This window comes from Pseudorca crassidens, chromosome 1, assembly GCF_039906515.1.
Source record: "Pseudorca crassidens isolate mPseCra1 chromosome 1, mPseCra1.hap1, whole genome shotgun sequence".
Lineage (NCBI taxonomy): Eukaryota > Metazoa > Chordata > Mammalia > Artiodactyla > Delphinidae > Pseudorca > Pseudorca crassidens.
The window spans coordinates 122,147,821-122,172,548 of record NC_090296.1 but is presented as its reverse complement, the minus strand read 5'-3'; the positions used below and the strand labels follow the sequence as shown (position 1 = coordinate 122,172,548).

The window sequence follows — 24,728 nt, the reverse complement described above, 5'->3', positions numbered from 1 at the left end:
TTGCCCTTACCTGCCATATGATATAAGAACTAAGGACAGTCAGTCAGTTGCCAGCCTAGACCCTTCCCCGGCCCCGGATCTCTAAGACCACAGAGAGGCTCTAAAGGAAGGACAGAGTCTCCCAAAGAGTCACTTTTCTTTATTCCCAGTACCCCCAATCTCACAGCACGGTCTGTGGGAAATCTCAGGGCCTGGCCACCTCGCAGTCTTCCTTGCACCCCACCAAGAAGCTGAAGCTCCAAAGGTCTGGGGATCTCCAGCTGTGGCTCTTTCTAAAAGCAGTTCCTGGGCACAACGTTGGATGAAGGTTTCTCGGTCATTCCTAAGTCCCCTTCCCAGAGCACAGGAACAATACAGCAGCTTGCTCCCCTGGCTTGCTGTGCCCATCCCAGGAAAAGGTGGGGAGGAACTCCAGAAAGCAGGTATCTCTTGGTTGAAAGAAGTTGGGACCTGGGCCTTTGGTCTAGTTTAACCTGGGGCAGGTCCCGCTCCTGGGGAGGCTCCCGAGCAGGCCCAGGCCAGACCACTACTCAGCAAATGCGGAAGTCTTCACCATATTTTGCCAAAGTCCACCTTCTTCACCAACTTGGCCTGAAAACACCTGAGTTCAGAGGGACATGCGTGACAGAAATCCCCGGGTTCAATTCTGCTGGAAGCCACCGTGCTGGGAGAGGACTTCTTTCACTTTGTCCACAATGGTGCCCACCTCAGCCATGGCCCCCAGACCTAGGGAGCAGAGTTCGGCTATGACCCTGCAGACTGAAGCAGGGGACCGTCCCCCACCCACCCTCACCCACTGCTCCCCGAGTGTCCCACCCAGAGCCCAGTGCCTGAGAAGGCCAGGACCAGGCCTGAGCCAGACCCAGCAAGTCCCTTCTGAGACGCCCCCAGGACAGGCCCCAGGAATAGTTACAGCAGCCATCTTGAACTGTATGGGCTGCATGCCAGGGAGGATACCAGGCAGTTTACCTAACAACTCTGAGAGACAGGAATTACCATTTCCATCTCCCAGATGAGAAAGCTGAGCTGGAGGTCACAACAGGCTGGGATCTGAAGCTGAGCCCTGCCGCGGCCCCAGGCTGTGGGAATGAGCTGTGAGCCTGGCCAGACACCCACCTTGGTCTCCACAGACCAGCTTCTTGGCCACACAGGGGATCTCGACATAGCCGAAGGCCTTGAGCTGGCCCACCTGCTGCTCGGTGATGGGGTGCTCCCACATGGCAGTGTTCATCGCCGGGCAGAAGAGCAGGGGCTTGCTGCGGTCCCAGGCCCGGATGACACAGGTCTGTGAGAAAGGTAGGGGGTGCCTGCTGCTCTGCCTGCCACCCCTCCCTGGCCTTCCCGAATCCTACCCTCTGCTTCTGGGCCACAGCCAGCTGAGGACTTGGGATGACTGGGAGCCACTGTCTGAAGGGAGCTGTCTCATACTTTGAGGGTGGGGCTGTGTCTCCTGGTCCCTCTCACCTCCCCATAGGCTCTGTCACAGGGCCCTACACACAGGAGGTGCTCTACCAATGCTAGCAATGGCCTAGCCACCTCCAAGCAGACCTCCCTTGCTGTGCAGAAAGGGCTCCCTCTGCCCAAGCCTCTGTCTTCCTCACAGTCAGCCACACCTCACAGACTGAAGCAACCCTGGGAAGCAGGGGGCAGGCCTGCGGTTCCCACAAAGCTAAGGACCAGACTGCCCAGCAGGTGGGCTCATCTATCCTGACACCAGCTCTACTTGAGGCCAACTAAAGCTTGGCCATGAAAACAACATCTTCCACATGACAAAACCCTCTCCCACGTGTTATCTCATGAACCCTCACTGCGACCCTGTAAAGAAGTTGCTGTCCCATTTCACGGAGGGGAAGCTGTACTTCCCAGAGGTGAGCCATTACCCAAGGACACACCAGACGATGATCCAGGGCAAGGCTTTGCACACCACCCATGCCATCCTCCACTGCATCGTGCAACCTCACTACCTCCTGATGTCCAGGCCATCCCACCAAGTCACATACCAGAGCAGCTATGAAAGGGACAGACCAGCTCACAGAGTCTTTAGCGCTGTGAACTTTGCAATCACGTGGACCTCGGTTCAAATCTTGCTGTGCTATCTGCTGTTACTAGCCATGAGAACTTGAACAAGTTCTTTCATGCCGGGAGTATCAGCTTCCTCTCTGCAAAAGCCCTCTCACTGGGTGGTCTTGAGGGCAGAGGGTGAGAATACTTATAAAAAGCTCTTTGCACAAGGCCTGGCACAAAGTACAGGCTCCAGAAATAGTAGCTCCTGTTATTATTACAGGCATAGGCTCCCTGGGCCAGGGGCTGCCTCGGGGAGAAATAAGCTCTGGGGCCCGCAGGAGTGTGCTCCCCTGGGCTCTGACTGCTTCAGGCACCTCCGCCTAGGCTGTGGGCCCCTCAGGGAGACAGCGGCTGGCACACCCCTTCCCTGAAGTGGAGCCTGTCTGCAAAAAGAGGGGGAGTCCAGAGAACAATGCCACGAACAGGCCAGGGAAAATGCCTGCCCTCCTCAGTGCCCCTGCCCTCTCCTGGGGACAGGAAGGAAGTTGGTCAGCACACAGCCTCAGGATCTGGGGGCTTGCGTCATCCCAGACACAGCGTTTGTTTCCCACCAAGTCCTCACAATGAGGCAACCTGGCTACGAGTGGACAGTTTCAGTCCACACTTCCTCTTGGCCCTGTGCCACCTGCTGCTTCTGCAGAAGTCATGAGCATACCTAGAAGAGTCCCTTGACTGCGTGTGGGGCAGGTGTTGGCAGGGCTGGGGTTCTCAATGACCTCAAAGGGAAGCACAGCAACCGGAGCAGAAACTCAACATCTCCATGCCCCACACCTCTCTAGCTTTTCTCACCTCATCTCAAAACTCAGCGCTTCCTGGACAAACCACAGCTCCTCCAAACCTTCCAGCACAAGAGGGCCGGAAGGAGGCATCAGTTCCCACGGTCACTTCTGTTTGGCCCATGTTGTGTGCAGCACCTCAGGCTCTGCCCCTAGGAATCCGCCTGGGTGGAGAGAAAGCTTGGATCCGGGTCAGGAGACCAGCTGCCAGCTATACTGGTGACCCAGGGAAGTCACCTCCTCTTTCTGGATCTGCTTGGTTATTTAGCACAAAAAAGGGCTAGAGCCTGAGTGGGCCAGAGGGCAGACAGAGATGCACATCACCCAGGCCAAGGGCCCTGAGACTGGGAACACAGGTTCATACCTAGCGCACTGCTCTAATGGCACCCCAAGTTCTGGACACTGGAAAGGGAGACGATCTGAAGGAGGGAGGAAGCAGGGCAAGCTTCTTTTGGGGAATATAAGGACAAAACATCTTTTGAGAGAGCACAGAGTCACAGACCATGATGACAGCAGTGTAAGATTTGCAGTTCTTTGAAATACTTGCACCTTCAAGGGAAACCTTTGAGGCAAAGGGCCTCAGGGCTGGTCCTGGGAACATATTCCACTGCTCAGCCAACTCAGTAGGAGGGAACCCCAAAGATTTCAGGGAGTGGTGGCAGCATTGAAGAAAAGAGGGAAGCAGAGCTTTCAGGAGTAAGGAAGGAGCCCTCAGAGAATTGGCCCGGGCCGGGGCTTAGCAGCTCCTAGAGGTCGGCGTGCTTTGTCACATCAGCTGGCTACTGACTGACCAGTGGGAAGCCTGGAGATCTGGTGAGATGGTGCTGGTTACACACAATGCTGACGCACTTAGATGAAAGTGGCCAGGAGCCTGACCTGCTCCGCCATCCTGTCAGCCAGGCACTAGCCCCACCAGGAAGCCTTCTTGATAACACTGCTCCTAGGCCTGCCCTCCTCTGCACTCCCCCACCCCTGCACCTGCCACACAATCTGTGTGCTGCTCTTCTTCTGATCACCTGTGCTCTATTTCAAATGATGCTTAAATCACTAGCAGCTTCTTCGAGAAGTACCTTAAGCACCAATCAACAAGCATATGAGGAGACTAACCTCCTATCTAACCCCCAAAACCTTGACCCAGCTTCGTTAGTCACTTCATTTACTTTGGCTATTAGCCAAAGTAAAATGACTGATTGCCTCATACATACAATAAGCATTTCCTGAATGCCTACTACATGCCCAGTACTGTGCAAGGTGGTGACGCCATTGTCAAAGGACTGACTGTACCACACACCAGAGCATAATCTAAAAACCCTCTCCTTCCAGACTGTCAGCTCCCTGTGTCCTCTGTGTCCCTCCACACAGGGCCTGACACATGGCAAGTTAAAGCTCAATGGATGAGGGAAGAGGGATGATAAGGGAGAGGGAGGGGGACCACACCCAGTCTTCCCAGGATGATCATGTAAACAAAGGTTCTTTAAGGACAACAGCTCCCTGGAGGTCCCCCAGGCCTAAGACAATCCCCACTCTGTCCAGCTGGACTTCTCTTCCTCTCCTCCACCTTGGGCCTCTCATCCTTTCTCCTTTCTTCCCCTTTAAGCTTTCCATAATATACAGGAAAACCACATCTCAGCTTTGTGGCTAAAGCTACAGGAGAGATAAGTGTGCCTGAGAGATCCATGCGGAAGTAAACGCTCTTATCCCGATTACCCATGTGGATATCCAGGTCCTGGTGGGAAGGCAGAGCTAAGGTGGGCAGGCAACGGGGCTGGGCAGGGAGACCAGCAGAAGAGCATGTTGAGGGCAGCCCATGAACTATGGACAAAGAAAGAGCAGCTGAGCATCGGGGGGCAGGTGAGAGGTGGACACCCTCAGAGGGCACCCGCAAGTCGAGTCAACCCATCAGGACCAGGCCTTCTACCCACTTGCTGGAGCACAGGTGAGGCCAGGTGGAGGGTTGTCCAGGGGACTGTGTTCCGAGCAAACAGGCCCACCATAAAGGGATTCCAAGGTGAGAACAGAAGCAGTCTGCAGCTCAGCAAACTGGGAGTGAGGCCCAGGGAGGGAGGAGGGCCCAGGGAGTCACTCACAAGCAAGTTGTCACAGATGCCACTGGCCACCTTTCCCAGCGTGTTGGCATCGAGAGGAGATACCAGCATGAGGTCTGCCCACCTCCGCAGGTCAATGTGGAGAACTGGGTCGGATCGGCACTTCCACATCTGGCAGAGGGAAGGAAGTGGGGTCACCGGGCCGGCCATTCTCTCAGTGTGGAGGGAGGAGCGGCAGGTGGGGTGAGGGCCAACACAGACCAGGTACACTAAGTCAGGAACCCAAGGGAGACCACCTGAGAGACCCCCGCCCAAGTTCACTGCCACCCCTCTTGCAGCTAAGCTGGTGAACATTGGCTGTGGAGCCAACAGCCTGAGAGAAACCAGCCCTGAGGAAACAAACGCCCCTTGTCTCTCTGAGCTATTCCCTTTATGGTTTGGTTTTCAAGAGAACTGACATCTGGCAGGGAACTCCTGGCCTGTCTGCTTGAGGCGGATGCTTGGGTTGTCCAAGCCAGTGGAAAGGCTCTGGGCGGTGAGAAATGGAGGGGGTGGGGTGGGGAAGACGGGCCAGCCAGAAATGTTCTAGGCTGAGAATGTTTAAAAATGCCTGGCAGGGCACCCCTGTGAGGCCCACACTCGATGTCTAGTGAATCGGCCAGTGCCCGCCCCTCTGCAGGAGAGCAAAAGCAGAGCCCGGCAGCCGTGGGAAGTGAGGCACTCTCCACAGCCCCGACGCTGGGAGCCGCGTGGACAAGGGTGGTGGGAACAGAGCTCCTCTGTGGTTTCATCAGCCCAGATAAATACAAGGACACTCAACCTCAGGCACAGGGCCAAAGCTGAGGTCTGCCTGAGGTGGGAGGAGACTGTGGGCCTCCTGCAGGCCAGAGCTAGACAGATGTTTTCCTCATTGCCTCTGCCCAGAGAGCCCTGACCGCTGACTTGAGCCTGGGCTGTCTGCTCCGGCCACCAGAACCATTGGCTGCAGGGAGGATGGTCCTGTCCTATTGGTACAAACACAATGGAACTCAGCCCTGGGGCCCCCAGCACTGACCTCCCATTCATCAGCGTCGCTGTAGAGGGTGACAGGAACATCCTGGGGACTGTAGAAATGTTTGGCTCTCTCAGTTGTGACCACTGCTACTTCCAGCTGTCACCAAGAAAAAGTGGAGTGGGGGTGGAGAAGGAAAGAGAAACTTACCAGAGCCACCGGCCTGGAGGCCACACGGGGCCAGGCCAGCAAGAGCTTTCCTCACAGCCTGGCTGTGCAGAGGACTTCTCCCTCCGAGGCAGCGAGCCCCATGTTTGCATAGCTACTTCCGCTGTCACCCGAAGGTCAGGCCTCACCAGGTGCAGCCGTTTCACTTCCCTATCTGAGGCGCTGCCGAGGAATGAGTCACCAACTGCCCAGCGTATATAAAGCTGCAGGCTCCTGCCGCTCAGGCAGAGACAGACAGGAAGGGAAATTAGGGCAAGAAGGCCACGCAGGCCATGGCAGGCAGGAGGGGCCACCCCAAGGAGGCTCACAGGTCCTGAGCTCTGGGCCACACCACAGATCTGCCCTCTGCAGGCAAGGCACTGGGGAGCTGGGGTCCTGCATGTGGTGTCTGCAGCCATGGCCCAGAGAGAAAGCAGGCAGAGTCCCTTGCCGTACTTCTAGGAACAAGGCTTCGTGGGCTCTGGCTGCAGACAGGCTCCAGGAAAAGCAAATCTGTGTGCCCTACACTCATGGGGCAAGAGTGATATTTACCTTCACACTACTCATTTAGCAGATAAATTAATAACGCAAACAAGAGGGATGGTTAAGGTGCTTAACAGACAGAAATAGCACATGATAGGGTGAACAGCACTAGACCAGTTCCCATTACTTGTAAAACGAGATGTCAGACTAACAAGCATGCAGATTAAAGGGGCCCAGAAGAGGTGGCTGGGAGGGGAGGGATGTAGGAAATCACATCTTTGGGGGACATTTATCCAGGAGGGAAAAAAGTCAAGGGTGACAAGGACAGAATCATCAACTAACCAGAGCAAGGGTCATGGGTGGCAGTGTCTGGGCTAGATGTGCTCTTTGGCCTGCATGGGGTTACAAACTTTTTTTTTTTTTTTGCTGTGCCAGGCAACATGTGGTACCTTAGTTCCCCGATCAGGGATCGAACCTGCGCCCCCTGCAGCGGAAGCACGGAGTCTTAGCCACTGGACCACAAGGCAAGCCCCGGGTTATAAACATTTTTAAGCCAAAATATACAAATATTTTTTGTATATTTTGTATACAAAATATACAAATATACACACAGAAAATCCAATTTCCTGGCTCCTTTTAAAAAACTGAGTGGGACTTCCCTGGTGGCGCAGTGGTTGGGAATCTGCCTGCCAATGCAGGGGACACGGGTTCAAGCCCTGGTCCAGGAAGATCCCACATGCCGCAGAGCAACTAAGCCTGTGAGCCACAACTACTGAGCCTGTGCTCTAGAGCCCGTGAGCCACAACTACTGAGCCTAAGAGCCACAATTACTGAAGCCGGCGCACCTAGAGCCCATGCTCCGCAACAGGAGAAGCTACCGCAATGAGAAGCCCGCTCACCGCAACCAGAGAAGGCCCACGCACAGCAACGAAGACCCGACTCAACCAAAAATAAGTAAAATGAATAAATTTATAAAAAAACAAAACAAAACTGAGTGCTCTGGCACTGCTGGGCCCACATTCCTGCTTGAGAATGACTTGGTGGGACTTGGTGGGGCTGCCTCTTTGGATGGGCCGTGCCCATGCCATGTCAACCTAGTCCCTGCCCCTCCCTATAATCTCACCAAGGCTCCCTCTCCTCATTTGTTTCCTGCCTTTTGTGGGTTGTCAGACACTGTTCTGCACAGTACCTAGGAGTAAAGCTGGAACCAGGGAGTAGAAATCTCAGAGAGGCAGACTGCAGAAGAACTTCAAAAGGTCTGGTGCTCCCAGCTCTGCTGAAGAGCTCTCAGATTTGTCCATTCTCCTACTCACTCCCTCTTGGAACCTACCATCCCCCAAACTTGCACAAAACCTGAGGGACCTCTTTAATGGTCATTTAAACCAAACTCCTGCTGAGCTGGGGAGTCCCTTCTAGGATAGCCCTGAATGAGCCTGGTCCAGTTCTGAACAAGATGGCAAATGAACAGGCCTGCTGTCCCTCCATGGAACCCAGCCCTGAAGATGTCACAGGACCAGCACAGGGAGAGCAGTGAAAGGCAGGATGGTGCTGAGACTCTTAAGACACAAGACAGTAATGATGTAAGGTGTGGGGCATAGTAAGTTAGAACTAACCACAAGAAGAAGAATATATAACTTTCGAACCAGCAGAAGAAAATTCAATCTACACAATAAAGGATAGGGAAAGGAAAAAAAAAAAAAGCAGAGAGAACACATGATAAGCGGAAAGCATTAAATAAGATGGAAGAAGTCCTAATAGAATAGCAATTATAGTAATTATATAATTGGCTAAACTCCCTGATCAAAATTCAGACTCTCATACTGGATGTTTTAAAATCCATCAATCACATCAAAATGTGTCTGAAAAGACACATTTAAGACAAAAAGATATATAAAGCTTAAATAAAAGAATAAACTTTCAGTTAAATAAAGTGGATTAAACTCTACTCCCTCTCAAAAGCCCACTGAAATAAAAGTAAAGGGATTTTTTTAAAGGTATGAATCACCAGAACAAAGAGAAGAGGACAAAAACATAAACAAAAACCCAGCAGTTAAGATATATCAACACATAAGATATGGAAGTGGAAGGAAGCATTAACAGATCAGATTAGATCAGACAGGATCAGATTTTTTTTTTTTTTAATGAACATTCCGGGAACAAAAAGGAACTCTTGGAAATTAAAATTATAAATAGTCAAATAAAAAATTCAATATAAGTTTAGAAGAAATTTTCCAAAAAGTAGACGAGAAAGATAAAGAGATGGATAATACTATTAAAAAAGATGAGGTGGTCCAATGGTTAAGACTCCACGATTCCACTGAAGGGGGCAAGGGTTTGATCCCTGGTTGGGGAACTAAGATCCCACATGCCGCATGGCACAGCCCAAAAAAAAAAAAAAAAAAAAAAAAAGATGAGATCAGAAGACCAACTCAAGAGGTCCAAAATCTGACTAATAATGAGTTCCTGAAAGGGAGAACAGAAAAATAGAGGGGTGAAAATTACAAAAGAAATAAAATGAAATTTCCCCAAACTGAAGAACTCAGAGGTAGGAGCCATCTCTTCTGCCTACAGAGCTCTGAGAAGGTGGCAACCTGTTAGGCTCAGGGAACCTGAAGTCTCATGTCCCTGGCATCCACCGAGTGTAAATCAATGGAGCCTGAGCCCACATCAGCTCTCCTGGAAGCCACATCCTCCTACTGAAGTATATGGGGTTTGCAATCAGCAAAACCTCACAAGTTCTTTTCACCCATGTTGCTACTAAACCACAAGCCCCAAACTGTACTTGCGTTGTTACTTTCCCAGATGTAGCCCCTCACATTTCCCTGGTGAATTCCACCTTTCCAGAGTTGGCCCAGTGTTTGCTCAGTCTATGTAAAGAGCTCCAAAAATTTCAATCCTGTTCCTCCTGGCCTGTTCTCAGCCAGTACCACCATCAGTAGCCCCAAGACACAAATCCAAATGATGAAAAGGACAAGGTCAAGAGCAGAGCCCTTCACCAAGGTTCACAGGTTGGGGGGCTGGGGTGGGAAAGAATCAAGAATGAACCCTTTCCAAGTAGGATCTTTCCCTGATTATAAACATGCTGATAACATTACCAGGTGGTCCAGGGGGATGTCCTAAGATTCCATCAAAGCCCTCACCAAATCCAAAAATACTCTAATATCCAAAATAAAATAAAATAAAATTGATATGGCTTTTCCCCAGTGAGCCCAATCAAACTCCAATAACAACCATTTTCTAAGTGCTTTTCTAAGGGCTCACAAGCTTTTTCTAATTTGTGGAGCCTACCTCTTCCGCCTTTTTGATAAATGGACATTAGTCATCTCCAGCCTCTAGCCCCTCTGCTGTTTCCCACACATCCTGTAGGTCACCAACCACAACCTCAGCACCCCAGGATAGAACTTGCCAAGTTCAGGAGATGAATCACCCAACTTGGGTTCAAGTCTCTTCTGCCACCATTGGTCCTTTTTCAAACTCAAAAGAAAAAAATGGAAGCCAAGTGGACTCAAGAGTCCCTGCCATTTCTTTCTGTCCCCCCACTAATGTTATACCATTGGCCTCCAGGACCAGGCATTGTTCCATTGCTCTTTTTCTAAATATAGGTAAGAGCCCTCTTGGTCGTTCTGAGTTTCACTGCAGGCTTCAGCTCACTCTGGTGACCTCTGGACCATATTCTACCTTTATCTTTGGTTATATGTCCTCCTTTCCCTTTAACTGCTTTCCAGTCTCCTTCAACAGATGGCTTCCCAGGTAGCCATATCAGTTTCTGGTCACTGCCTTCTTTTCCTTAAGAGGACTACTTTCTTTCATTTCTAAGAGCTTCCTGACCATCCTGAACAATTTGCCACTTAAGATCACCCCAGTTCATCCTCTCTCTATTCTGAAATTTGGAAAGCTGCTTCCTGAAGATTGAGTTCCCCTACTCTCCCCAACTCCCAAACGGCCTGCCAGTTCTCAAAGTGAGGATTGTGCCTAGGGCCAGCCTTCAGAAACATTCCCAGTTTGGTGATGGCCCTGTTCAGGGGCTCCCTCCTTCCTCTCAGCTCTACCTTTTCCTTCCCTCTGCATGCCCCTCACAGTCTCCCCCTGGCTCCTGGGGAATTCCAACCAGGGGTCCAAGTAGGCCTCCCACCCTGGTCCATAGCTGCAGCTTGAGATCTTCCCCTTAAGATCTTCCCCTGGTCTCTCAATCTATCCATCTCTGGCTACCCTCCCAGGTTACACTGTCATTGTTAGGGAGCTTCTTGGGGTCAATGTCTTTCCTAAAGAGTGATGTGAAGAGTATGTAATAAGCCCATCCTTCCCAATGTCCCTCCCTTGACCCCTATCAAGCAGCCACCTCTCCTTGGCAGTGACCCTGACCCCGGTGTTGTCTGGCAGGCCCAGGCCAGTTTTTCTGGTTTTAGAAGTATGTCACTTGATCTGATTCTTCAGTCCTGTGGGCTTTGTTCTTTCATTTTCATTCACTCTGTAAAAAGGTCCTGGGAGCCAAGAGCTAGGCCCTGGGTTGGCACACATTAAAAAAAAGAAGGCATGTTGTGTTACCTTCTGAGATACTAAATAACTTGGACTAGTCACTCATTCACCCTGACCTTTCCCTCAGCAAATGCTAAGGAGTCTTGGCAGAGCAGAAAACTCCTGAGGACAGGAACCCTCCTTGGCTTTCTCTTACACCCTCCTGGGTCATCGTAGAAGCGGGGCTGGACATTAAAACAATCTCTCACACACATCAGAGTTCCTGAAAGGCAGCTCTGTGCTTGGCCCCCTGGCGAGACCCTGGCCAACAGTTTTTATGTCTTAATATTTTTAACCTGAACTTCTGTGTGATGTGACCAAGGCTTGGCCAGACCCTATTACATAAGCTGCCTGCATTTTGCTTAGCATTTATAGAGATTTCTTCCTGAAACCAGTTGGCAAGTCTGGTGTTCCTTTCTCTGTTGAAAATACATCAGCAATCCCATCTGGGGCTCCTGGGGAGTCAGGGAGGGGAAATGGAAAACAGAATTTGGGGCAATACTTCCATTTTTACTTTTAGGTCCCTGGTCTGGCCCAGGCTGCTTCTGGGGCAGATATCAAAGGGATCTGTGGAGAAGCACTTTCACAGCCACAGGATGAGATAAATCCCATGGCTTGAATGTCCACCTCCAACCTCATCTCTGGCCTCTATCCATTACAACCATGAGCCAGTAGCACCCTCTCCTCAAGTATGACAACCAAATGACATTGTCTAGTGTTCCCTAGGAGGCAAAACTGCCCCAGTTGAGAACCACTACTCTACAGAATCATCCAATAGAACTCTCTGCAGTGAAGGAAACACGTCATACCTGTGCTGTCCAGTATGGCAGCCTCTAGCCACATGTTGCTATTGAGCACTTGAGGTGTGGTTGGTGTGACAAAGGAACTGAACTTTTGGTTTTATTTAATTTTAATAATTTAAATTTAAATTTGAATGTGGCTAGTGGCTACCGTGTTAGATAGCACAGCTCTGGCATATACAAGGAAAGAAGAGCCCCAGCTGGAACCCCCAGCTCAGTGGCTAGAAAAGAGCAGGTGTTTCTAGTAGGGCATGTGATGATGGCTCCACAGGAGACTGATGAGGACTCTAAAGAGGAAACACCGGCTATGACTTAACCCGGCACAAGGCAAGGAACCCAGAGTTTTAGTGGCTTAGTCCTCTGGGCTGACACACACAGCAGAAGACCCCGACATTGGGCCTCCCAGTGTTGACACTGGTAGTGCCTGGGGCCTGGGGGCCAGCCAAGAAGCTGGCATGACTCTGAGCATGGGGGTGGTGGGCATACTCTAGAAAAAAGGACTCTGGGTGCCGTCAGCACGTGGGGTTGGGGTGGGGGGAAGCTGTGGAGGAGGTGGCCTCATTAACAAATCCCTGAGGGAGTTCCGGTTGGCTGAGTGGGTGTCCCAATGGCTCACAATGATGTCTCCACTTGACAAACATTTACTGAGCCTACTACACACATGGGAGCCAGAGCTGGTAAGGGCTCAGTGTGTCTAACAAGTGGGTGGGGTATACATGACCCCTGACTATAAAGCAAGACAGACCAGGCAGGAGTCCACAACTGCCTGGGGCTTCTCAGCCTCATGGCCGTGTTTAGGTAGAGTAGAGAATGCCCATAATCTGAGCTCAAGTCCACTTGCTGATGGTAGTCAGGAAACTGGCCTTGAGCCCCAGTTCCGCCAGCCCACTGGCTGGGGGAATCTCTGGCAAATTCTTCCTCTCTGGCCTGGTTTCTCCTCCGGAGCCATGAGCCATCTGGACCACAGGGCCTCCAGGGGCCCCTCCAGCTCGCTGCACCTCCCAGCCCTATTGTGACCCTTGTCCTTTCCCAGCAGGCTCTGCCGTTCTGTCCTCTGCCTCCAAACCGGCCTCCTGGGGGAGCTGGTATTCTAGTCGCATGGCCCATCCTGCCATTCAAGCAGGGCATAGCTGCTAATCCCTCCCCAACTAGAGAAATTTCTAAAGAATGAAACTAGAGAAGCAGACTGCAGAGGCTCTCCATAGGGACGCTATTCTGGAGTAGCAGGGAAGGACCCTGGGTGCAAGAGCCCTTGGCCCAGGGCTGGCTGCCTCCAACCAGTGGCCTGCAGAGGTCACTCCCTGGGGGAGCAAGCCAGGGAAGGATGGGGCTAGCCAAGCCAGCGCAGGTCCAGAAAAATGTCTCAGAGTGCTACTGCTGAGTAGATTAGTTTCCACAGCAGGAACCCAGAGCAGGCAGGTGGCCCCTGCCTGGAAAGAAAGAAAAACCTCAAATCAGGACATGTTTCTCCTGCTCTCCTTTCCTCAATGAGATTAAAAAAAAAAAAAAGAAAGCATAAAATTACAAAGAACATTCCATGATATCCCTACTAAAAGCCCCACTGACTTTAAAAAATAAAATAAAATAAAATAAGGGGACCTCCCTGGTGGCGCAAGAATCCACCTGCCAGTGAAGGGGACATGGTCCGGGAAGATCCCACATGCCACAGAGCAACTAGGCCCGTGTGCCACAACTACTGAAGCCCATGCGCCTAGAGCCCGTGCTCCACAACAAGAGAAGCCACTGCAGTGAGAAGCCTACACACCGCAACGAAGAGTAGCCCTCGCTCGCCACAACTAGAGAAAGCCCATGCACAGCAAAGAAGACCCAACGCAGCCAAAAATAAATTTATTTAAAAATAAATAAAAAATTAAAAAATGAAACAAAATAAGTACACAGAGAGGTTAGAAAATCAAAATTGAACAGAATGACACAAAATACAAATCTCCCTTCCTGCCCCCATCTCTCCACAAGGGTAACCACCTCCAGGGGGAGGACCACAGGCAGTAACTTTGATACGTGAACACACAAAAGGAATCATACTATATGCCAGCAGTTGGCAAACCTTTTCTATAAAGGGCCAGATACTATTTTAGGCTTTGTCACAACTACTCTACTCTATAGTAGCAAGACTGTAGCCATAGGCAATACTTAAATGAATGGGTATGGATGTGTTCCAATAAAATGTTACAGACACTGAAACCTGAATTTTATATAATTTTATATGGCACAAAATAATCTTTTGATTTTTTTCAACCATTTAAAAATGTAAATAGTTTACATATGTATGGTTCATAGGCCATACAAAAACAGACAACAAGAATTTGGCCTGTGGGCCACACTTTACTAACTTCAGCACCTTGCTCATTTCACTTATATCTTGAGGACTGTCCCATATCAGCACACAAGATCCACCCATTCTTCTGAACTGCTGCCTCCGAATCCATCAAGAGGCTGAACCACAACTGCACCACAGCTCTATTGTTGGATATTTTGTTTGTTTCAGTTTTCTTTTAAAATTATAAACAGTGCTAAAATGAACATGCTTGTACATTTGGTGAACTTTTGTACCCTATAGCGGCGGTCCCCAACCTTTTTTGGCACCAGGGACTGGTTTCATGGAAGACAATTTTTCCACGGGGCGGGGGGGCGGGGGGATGGCTCAGGCAGTAATTCGAGCGATGGGGAGAGGCAGGCAGATGAAGCTCCGCTCAGTCGCCCGCCGCTCACCTCCTGCTGTGCGGCCCGGTTCCTAACAGGCCGCAGACCAGTATCGGTCCATGGCCCCGGAGTTGGGGACTCCTGCCCTATAGGGTTCAATCCTATGGGTGAAGCAAGGGCTGTGACCATTTTTGCTTTCTCTAGATATTGCCACAACAGTCCTCCGGAAAAGCAGAATTTACTTCATTCTGCATACGAGCAGGGCCCTCTTCCTGCACCCTTAACAGTCCTGAATGTCCTCACAGGCATTCTGGAAACAGCCTTTTCTAAGGCCAAGGCCTGCCAACTCCCTGGGTGGGAGATTTTTTCCACTTTTAGAAATCCTCTTCTGGCTCTCAGTCCTGCTGACACCTACCCAGCAAAAGCTAGAGAGGTGTTCTGTTTTCTCCTCCATAGTGAGGAGGGTACCAACCAAAGGACAGAAACTGACTAAGCTAACTGCTCAGACGTAAGTGCCACTCAATTACATGACGATCACAGAACTGCAAAACAGCCACAGCTCCTACACCCTAGGACCTTCTCTCAGGCTGCCTTTGGTCCTAGTGCTTTTTGTCCTCACATCTAGAATCTTCTACCACTCATGCCAGAAGAGGCCTTGGAGATGCATCATTTGGGTACCTGGCCCCCACTTTATTGCAGGGATAAGAAAACTGAGGCCATAAAAAAGACCTGACTTGCCCAGAGTCCCAGCGTGAGAAATCCTCTATGTGCAACGCCTCTTTTGAGGGAGGGCTGGCCCCCACTGTCCAGCTCCTCCCACCTCACACAAAGCCTCCAAGGCTTCTTTGCTGGTGGCCGCTCTCTCCAGCTGCTGGTGACTGAGGCAGAAAACCAAATCTACCCCTCCCCATCACTCCCCCATAGTCTCCTTGGTCTGGCTCCAGGTCAATGGTCCTCCTGGGAAGCCTCAACACACTGGTGGATCAGGAGTAATCCTGAGCCAGGTCTGTAGAATCACCCAGCTCCCTGCCGCCCATATCCCAGCTGCTCGTTTGCTAGTCAAAATCTAGGGATCCCTAAAGGAGCTCAGCAAAGCCTCAAGCATGTGAATCCATGACTTAGGCAAAGAGCTGAGAAGGACTGCTCCAAGGGACAAAGACTACTCTTGGAGGTGACCCAGAGGGGGGCACTGGGGAGATCAGTACCATCAGGGAGTGTAGGGAAGAGCCAGGGGAAAGGCCACCCCCCTGAGGCCAACACAAGGCAAGCAGGGATTCCCCCTTTGGTTACCAGCACCTCACAAGGACTCCACTGAGCAAATCCAGGCTCTCTGGAGAGCTGTCTACCCACAGGATGAGAGGGGTGCGGGCCCCTCCACATAAGCGGATGGACGGTGGCTCCACAGCTCTTCCCACATGGGCCATCTACCAACCCCAACACCCCACACCATGTGTGGCTGCCCCAAAGGACACGACAACAAGGGAAAAGGAGAGGGGGACGGACAGGAAACAAACAGTGTTAAGCGCTTCCGTGTGCCAGGAGCTGCGCCTAGTTGTGGGCACAAGATGGCAGTTTCATCTGTGTCCCCCTCCCCCAGCCTTGCAAACATTCCCGAGGGGATGGGTGGCAGCCATCATCTTTATTTTAAAATGAGAAAGGCAGGCTCCTAGAGGCTAAGTCAGGCAGTCCTCTCTCCTTGTCACTGCCCTTCTGGCTGCCTGACCTTCAGCTTCAACTCCAGCCAGAGACGGAGAGCCAAGTCCCATTCCACATGTGGCCTGTACCCCACAGAGGCTGGACTAAAAGGCCTAGGGTAGGCTGGAGAGCCTCCCTGCTTCAGGCAACCCTTTCCTCACACCCGCATAAATGCTGGCTGTGTGGGATGGCAGGAAGCGGTGGAGCTGCCATTTCCCTCTGCTCTGAGGCTGCTCATCTGTTTCCTGGGATAGGACTCCCTGCCCCCACTTACCCCAAGTCCGGAAATTCACTTGCTCTTGGGGCTATGGGAAAAGGGAACTGCATGGCTCCCTCCCTCCCCAGAGGGCGGTGGCAGAGGCTGTTGCTGCAGCAACGCTTCCAGGCCTCCCGCCCTCAAGGCTCTAGCTGGCCAGCTCCTACCAACGGTTCTGGGCACACGAGGCAGGGGCAGGCCGAAGGGGTTACTGCCCCAAAGCACCAGTGCCCAGCCTCAGAGCAGCCACAACACTCTCCTCCCTTCCCTCTTCTGGCCTGACTGGCATCCCTGGCTGCCTGGAGGGTGGGGTAAGGGGGTGACTTTCTGGGTATAAGTTTGTGGAAAGTTGGAAAAAAAAAAAAAAAAAGCAGCTTTCCCGCCCTTGCCTGTGACTCCCGACACAGTCATCTGCAAGTGAGCACTGCTCCCTGCTGGACACTTAGGGTACACCCGCCTGTGCCACCCTGAGTTAGGTGCTATGTTTGTATCAAGCAAGGAAAAAAGCACAGCCTGGGCCTCAACGGCTTAACACTCCACAAAACTAGTGTCTGACAACACAGGCAGTGTCAAAGATAACCTATGGTTCCACAGCTTGGTCAAGATTCTCTTCTCAACCAAACTTTAGTCAGGCTCCTTGGAGCCACTTTTTCAACTAGGCCCGTCTTTGGGTTTCGTCCTCCAGAACAAGATTCCTGCTAAGTTGGTTTAGCCAGAATCCCCTACGCTCGATATGTGATTAGCCTGGATATCTCATCAGGCTCCTCATCCCCCAACAGCCCCCAGATCACCCTGGGCTGCCTTCAGCAAGAATCCGGTCAGGACAGTTTTGCTAAAATCTCCCTTACCCCTGATGTTTCCTCTTAGTAATTTTCCATCCACTCACACACACACACACACACACACACACACACGCACGCACGCACGCGCGCACACACACACACACACACACACACACACTGCTCCTTGGCTACAAATCTCCACTTTTCCTTGCTGTATTCAGAATTAAACCCAGTTCTATACTGACATCTATTTTCCCCTATTGCAATAGTTTTTCTGAATAAAACCTGTTTTTACCACTTTACTTCTAAGCTTTTCTTTAATACATCAAATGAGTTTTAAAAGGAAGGGAGCAGGGACTTCCCTGGTGGTCCAGTGGTTAAGACTTCGCCTTCCAGTGCAGGGGGTGCAGGTTCGATCCCTGGTCGGGGAGCTAAGATCCCACATGCCTCGCAGCCAAAAAACAATAAAACAATCACCAAAAAAAAAAAAAAAAAAAAAGGAAGGGAGCAAAACCACATGGGCTGAGGCAGGCCAGGAAGGCTTTTACATGAAGTGTTTGTGGAGAATTTGAAAAGGCAGGGAAAAGTAGGCAGGGCGGCAAAGGCCATCAGGGTGGAGCGTGGGATAGCTGGAGAGTGGCAGACCAGTGAAGGGCCTAGGTTACCAGACGAAGAAGTGGGGTTATCACCAGCTGGCTTTCACATTTTTTAAAGCCTTGAACTTTTCCCGCAAAACAATATGCTCCAGAACCCCTACATATAAAACTGATCAAAGTTGAGGTGATCTGACCAAAGGCAGGGGGCTAAGCCCCCCACCTCCAACACACTGTGGTGGCCCCTGGGCATCTCTGAACACCTGAAGGAGCAGAGTTTGAAACCAGAGCTGCGGGCAGCGGGGAGCCCCTAAGGTTCCAGTGCATTTGGACTGACAGGACACCCATGGTGTCTAACAAGGAGGGAGGACAGAGCCACAATGTCCAGGATGGGGTGAAAGCAGAGGCAGGGAGCACAAGGCAGCCAGGGGGCGCTGAGAACTTGCCGCACTTCTCCAGCCAGCTCTTCTCTCATGCTAGGACTTCAGGGAATTCAAAGCAATGTTTGGGAACCCAACACCTCCGTTCACCACAGCGTTCCCTTCACAGTCTCCCCTCACTCTCTGTCTACTACCTAATCTAGCTCCTGGTTATACTGTCACACTGGTCTCTGTCTCCACGTCCCCCACATACCAATGCACACAGAGGACTTCCACAAACACCATGATTAAGAAAAAGAAAACCCTGTGCACTGCACAAAAACAGGCTGGCCCCAGAGCATCAGCCCTCCAATGCCCGAGGCTGTCTAGTAAGCATACTCACGCCAGGAATGTCCAAAAGCCTTGACACCAGAAGAGGCAACTTCAGGGCTGCAACACTCCCAGTGACACCGACAAGAACACGGAACGGTCTCTTCACCAAGGGTGCAGCAGCTGAACACGTGGCCCTGGGTTCCATGTGCGGTCTGGTGGCTTCGAGTCCTGGGAGCCTGCCAGAACTGGGCTCCATAAAGCTCTGCCAGGATTCAGGATCTAAAAGCAGAACAGGGGGTGCCTGCTTCATTCATACATTCAACCAAAATGTACTGAGCACCCTGTATTAGACCCTGGGCCAGATGCTAGGGTTCCTGAGGGGTCAACAGTCCCAGCTTCTGGGAGCACACAGTGTGATAAGAAGGTCAGACACGCTCATCCCACGTGGGTCAGTCACAATGTAATGCGGCCAGTGTCATGAGGCTGTGCTGCCTAGGAGTTACTGTCTGAGTAAGTCAGAGACCAAAAAGTAACATTCAGGTTGAGTCCTGCAGGACGAGGAAGTTTTTCAGAGAAGCAAGAAAATAACTTCACAAGAAGGAGCAATCTTGCAGAGGTGAAGAGGCCTGAAGGAGGGTGGCAGGTCTGGGGAACAGAAAGCAGCTTAGCAGTGAGGCTAAAGCGTGATGGAAGTGGGGGGCAGTGGGGCGGGCAGGAGGTAAGGCTGTAAAATCAGGTCAAGGACTAAGTGTCAAGAGCAGTGAGGGCTATGGTGCGTTTTCACTTTAGAAAGATGGTGCTGGTGAGAAGGTGGAGGGGGCCTTGGTAGTGAAGAGACTGGAGGGGGCAGACAAAGGAGCCACTGCAGTGGGCTAGGCTGGCTGAAGAGAGTGGCAGGGCAGGGTAGGTTCCAGGGATGCCTGTGGGGTAGAACCCTATGCAACAAAGGGGTTTGGGTGCTCCAGGGAGCTGAGAGATTTGCCCCTCTGTCCCTCCCTGTGGATCAGGCACCACCCTACAAATCCAAGGCCGAGAAGAGACAAGCATAAAAAGGATAAAGGCCACCCCATGAGACTAGCTGCTTGGTTTCTTCCTCTGGCCCTCAGGTGTTGCTAGAAGTGAGTGTTCATAATATGGCTGATGAACACATCAAAACCTACATTCTGGCAGACTGGGCCAGCAAAACATACTCCATCAGCAACAATTATCAAGGACCAACTACATCTAGCACTGGCAAAGAAATTGTGGAAGAAACAGCCTCTGCCTTTAGGGGATCTGTGCATGAATTGAGAAGACAAGAGTCACACCTGAAATCACTTGAGATGGGTCCTTCTCTGGGATGCACCTTTTTGGCGATCACTGATTCAATCTGTACATCGGTTTCCTTGCCTTTCCCTCTCCCCTTTCCCATGACCACCAACACCCCCAGCAAGCTCCCTGAATGTGCGACCTGGTCTAAACACCAACTGCCAGATGGGTATCGGGCCTGTAGTAGGTCCTGAACATCTGCCGAATGGGTAATAAACTGTACCCTCTGAAGTAGAGGGGGGCAGAGAACAGAAGCCTGGGCTATGAATCAGGAGCCCTGGGCCCTGGCCATGGTTGTGCTCCTGACCTGGTATGTGAACTTGGCTCAGGGTCATTCCCTCCCTGGACATGTCTCTTCATCTGAAAAATGCAAAGATAGGACCAGGTGATCTCTGAAGCTCCTTCCATCAGAAAACTTCTGAGTCAATGCATGAAAGACAGAGGTAAGGGACTCTCTCTACAAGGGGGTCCTGGGAGATGTACTCAAAAAGGGTAGAATCAACAAGGGGAAGGAAGACCAAGGCAGACCCCGAGGAGGAAGTCCAGTGAGTCACCCAATGGCTATCTATGTGGCTGCACACCCATAAGGGCTCCCTCTTCACTCCACAGGCCCCTTGGCTCCTTAGGGCCTCTTTGCCCATTTTTTGCCTTCAAGACTCAGGCACATAACCACATGAGCTGAGGATCATGTTTGGGTCTATTATTCCACTTCTACCTGGAAGGGTCTCCGAGGGGCCCAGACCCTTCTCAACAGGCGTTAAGCACAGGCCAGTTCCCTAGAACAGAACTTCCCCCAAAGTTCCATTTGCCAGCGATCTCAACCTCTACGTCAGGGCCTCAGCCAGGGCCATGCTTGCCCAGAGCAGAACTGAGTCTATTCGAGGGCCTCGAGAGCCCTGTTAACAACTGACAAGGTCTAGAGGGCCTATCAGCCAGCTTCCCAGAACTAATCAGTGTGCTAGTGAGCACCCACAGTAGGTGATAGAGGCACATTCTGCGCTCTCCAGGGAAACCCGCCTGCCAAATCCCAAACCTGGACCCTGTCCTACCCCAGCCAACTGGTGCAAGGACATGGAGATTCCTGTAAAACCAGAAGCTGAATTTAAAACCTCCTCCAGGGAACTCCCCGGTGGTCCAGTGGTTAGGATTTGGCCCTCTCACTGCCGAGCGCCCAGGTTCAACCCCTGGTCAGGGAACTAAGATCCCACAAGCTGCGTGGTGCAACAACAACAAAAAAAACCCAAAAATTTAAAAATTAAAGAAAATAAGATAAAACCTCCTCCACATCAAACTGATATCATTCCTAGGGAATAGGTTACTGAAAGCAATCAGTTAAACTTGGGGCAGGAATCCATGCTGGTGACTTCAGCTGCTTCCCCACAGCAGGTGGTACAGCCCAAGGTTTACTACTTAGCCTGCTGAGCGATCTTTGTTAAGGACCAAAGCCTACCTATCTTTCTAGAAGGCGGGTGTGGGGGGGATATGTACTTGAGGATGAGAAAGTGGAAAATTTAACCAACATCTGAAAGCAAGGTCAAATCAGTTCAATCTGACAGTCCCATGTAGGGTGACAGTTGGCAGGAGTTCTTTTTTTTTTTAAACATGTATTTATTTATTTATTTTTAATTCTTTTTTTTGTGGTACGCGGGCCTCTCACTGTTGTGGCCTCTCCCGCTGTGGAGCACAGGTTCTGGACGCGCAGGCTCAGCAGCCATGGCTCACGGGCCCAGCCGCTCCGCAGCATGTGGGATCTTCCCGGACCGGGGCACGAACCCGTGTCCCCTGCATCAGCAAGCGGACTCTCAACCACTGTGCCACCAGGGAAGCCCTTTAATTCTTTTTTTTTTTTTGGCCATGCAACGTGGCATACGGGACCTTAGTTCTCTGACCAGGGACAGAACCTGGGTCCACTGCATTGGGAGCACAGAGTCTTAGCCACTGGACCACCAGGGAAGTCCCTTTTTAAAAAAATATTTATTTATTTGGTTGCACTGGGTCTTAGCTGCAGCAGGCGGGCTCCTTAATTGCAGCACGTGGGCTCCTTAGTTGTGGCAAGTGAACTCTTAGTTGTGGCATGCATGTGGGATCTAGTTCCCTGACCAAGGATTGAAACCGGGCCCCCTGCATTGGGAGCACGGAGCCATATCCACTGCACCTCCAGGGAAGTCCCAGCAGTTCTTTATGTTTACTCTCAAAAATAGATCAAATCCCAAACCAGTAAGTCTATTACTCTACCCAGTCCCTGTTAGAACCATCTATTTGCACAGCCAAGGTAGCTGTAGACAGCACCTCATTTTCCTGAGCTCTGCTCTACTCATAGGAACTCTTGAGCAGCAGAAAGAGTTGGCAGGCAGAGAGGTTATAGGGCTGCAGGCTGTGATTACTGAGCCTCAAGCTCCCAGGGCGCTAGCCATGCAGGTAGCCACACGCATACAGTCACAGCCAGAAAAATGACAGTTTCTCTGTCCTTTAAAAAGACAAGGCCAGACAGAGTAAAGAGCCTCAGCTGTGGCAGACTTGTGATGTGTAAGTCTCCTTCTCTGATGAGTTTAGTTAGGACAGAGTTAAGTAAAAGTTTCAGGAATACTTGCCAGTCACAATATGGGCAGGTGTGCAGCCAGGGCAGGACCAGGGCTAAAAAAAAGCCAGATGGGGTATGAGCCCAGCACAACACAGGAATGATGAGGAACTGGGGCCTAGGAAAAAGCAGAACCAAATTTGGGTGGGTGGGCAGGGATCCAGGATCCATTAAGAGCTTGAATCCTTTAGCCTGACGTCAAAGTTCCTATTACTGGCCCCAAGAGTCTGCTCTGGCCTCATCTCCCACCAGTCAATACAACTCTGCCCCAGTAATAATGAAACACCTATAGTTCCCCATACTGGTACTCTTCCCCCAAACCCAGTCATTAAAAGGAGTCACGTGGCCACAGGGGCACTTTAAACCCCTTCCTCCAAGGAAAGGCAAGGAACTTTTCAGGGAGAGCTCAAGGTCTTGACATTCTGCTAAGACTGCTCTTCTCTCAGGACGTCTCTGGCGGGCCAGTGGTTAAGACGCCGAACTTCGAATGCAAGGGGCTCAGGTTTGATCCCTGGCTGGGGAGCTAAGATCCCATGTGCTGCCAGTGCGGCCAAGAAAATTAAAAACAAAAAAACAAACAAACAAAAAGACTGCTTTTCTCTCAAACCAGAAGCAGGCATGCTTCCAGAGTCTGCTACTCCTGGAATCCCATTAGGCACCCCTCCTCAAGGCCACATGTTGGGGATATATAGATATATATTACATACACACGCAGTGACTACTAGTGAGGGAGTGACTGAGAACTGCCACCTCTCAGTCACTTGGAGAGATGTGGAAAACTCCTGCCCCAAGATACCCACCACTTCCCCAGCTTGGGAATCTCCCCTGCCTATTACCTGGCACAGGCCTCCAACACTTCAAAGTACAGCACGAAGTTTTTCTCTGACAAAATTTGGCCTCACTTTCATTTTTAATGCCATTCGGCACTTTTAGGTGGAGCCAGGGGACAACTGCAATATCCCAGGGCTTTCCTTTTTCTATTTTACCAACTTGTAAAATACAGTTTGTACTTTGGGCCATCCCCATTCCTTTCTGGAGGCAGGCTCATGGATTTTGTTTTTGTTTCTTTAAGGCAAAAGGTTAAGTGTGGGTAACCGATAGGACCAACTTTCAAACTAGATTAAATGGTACTAGTTAATTGCAGAGCAGCACAAAGCCGGGATGGGAGCGTGTATATATATATATAAATGCCCCACTTCAGGATGGAGACGGGAAGGGGTCCATAGACACACACACACACACACAGCCACAGACCCGCAGCAAAGCTTCTCGGGCACCGACAGGAGGGAGAGAACACACACACACACACACACACACACACACACACAGTGAGGTCACACACAGAGCCACAGACCCAAAATCGCGAAAGAAGCTTTTCCAGCCTCCCTCCTGCCCCACCGCGTGAAACCAGCCTCCAGAGGGCCCCCCAGACTCCTCACCCGCGTCAGGCGCGTCTCGGAGCAGCCCCCAAAATATCGCGATACCTCGGTCGCCCCTCCCACAGATTCTGACTGGCACGCAACGCTCCTACAGTCGCCGGCAGCCTCCACGACTGCGCAGACTTCTGGGAGTTGCAGTCCACTTCTCAGCCTTCTGGGAACTGTAGTCCATTCCGGGGAGTCCTGTCGGGAACACCAGCTTCCAAGTTCTTGGTATTTCCTGTGCTCATCTGGGCCTGGCCCAGATTGTCTGACCTACTTACCCCCGCCCCAGCCCCATCCCACACTGCTCATCACTGCAGCACTTAATACTTAACATTTACTGAGCCTCTTGTATGTTTTAAGTGCACAGGATACAGAGCTAAATCAGACTCTTCCCTGCTCTTGAGACAAAGAGGGACACAAAAAATTACAGAATAAGGTCCATGAGGAAGGAGAGGGTCCTAAGTAACAATCAGAGGCAGAGAAGCCCTCTCAGAGAAGGAGTCACTCAAGGTGAATCTTGAAGGATGACCAGGAGCTTAAATAAAAAGTGCCAGAACGGCCCTCCAAGTGGAGGACACAGCATTGGCAAAGGGAAAGCAGCAGAGGAAGGCACGTTGGATACACCTCCCTGCCTCCTTCATTCTCCAGCATCCACGGGCCCCTGGGTCCTCAATCAGCTGCCAGTCTCCTTCAATGAGAGCTGAGGTGGGGCCCTCTGTGCTCTACCCCTGCCCCTGCCTACAGTGACCATCTGAACCAAACCACCTCTCACCCACTGATCCAACCTTCTACTTCTTCCTCAGGGAACTCAAAACTCCTCCTCCTAACAGGCAGAAGGCCTCTGTGGCAATTTCGAGG

At 51.2% G+C, this 24,728-nt stretch overlaps 1 protein-coding gene across 5 annotated transcripts; it reads right to left on the bottom strand.

Annotated features, from left to right (window-relative positions):
• Positions 1-124: 124 nt before the first annotated feature.
• Positions 125-23,890, bottom strand: PPCDC (phosphopantothenoylcysteine decarboxylase). 5 transcript variants are annotated; one of them, XM_067753888.1, is made up of 7 exons: positions 23,801-23,890; positions 23,283-23,511; positions 18,631-18,839; positions 5,940-6,035; positions 4,928-5,056; positions 1,117-1,285; positions 125-726 (listed from the first exon to the last, which is right to left on the bottom strand). In XM_067753888.1, the coding sequence occupies exons 2-7, from the start codon at positions 23,470-23,472 to the stop codon at positions 641-643; spliced, it is 879 nt and encodes a 292-aa protein (XP_067609989.1). In that variant the 5' UTR covers positions 23,473-23,511; positions 23,801-23,890; the 3' UTR covers positions 125-640. The 5 variants fall into 5 exon arrangements, with proteins under 5 accessions (XP_067609989.1, XP_067609997.1, XP_067610007.1 ...); XM_067753896.1 differs by having other exon boundaries at positions 125-601; XM_067753906.1 differs by lacking the exons at positions 4,928-5,056; positions 5,940-6,035.
• Between the last annotated feature and the right edge of the window lie 838 nt (positions 23,891-24,728).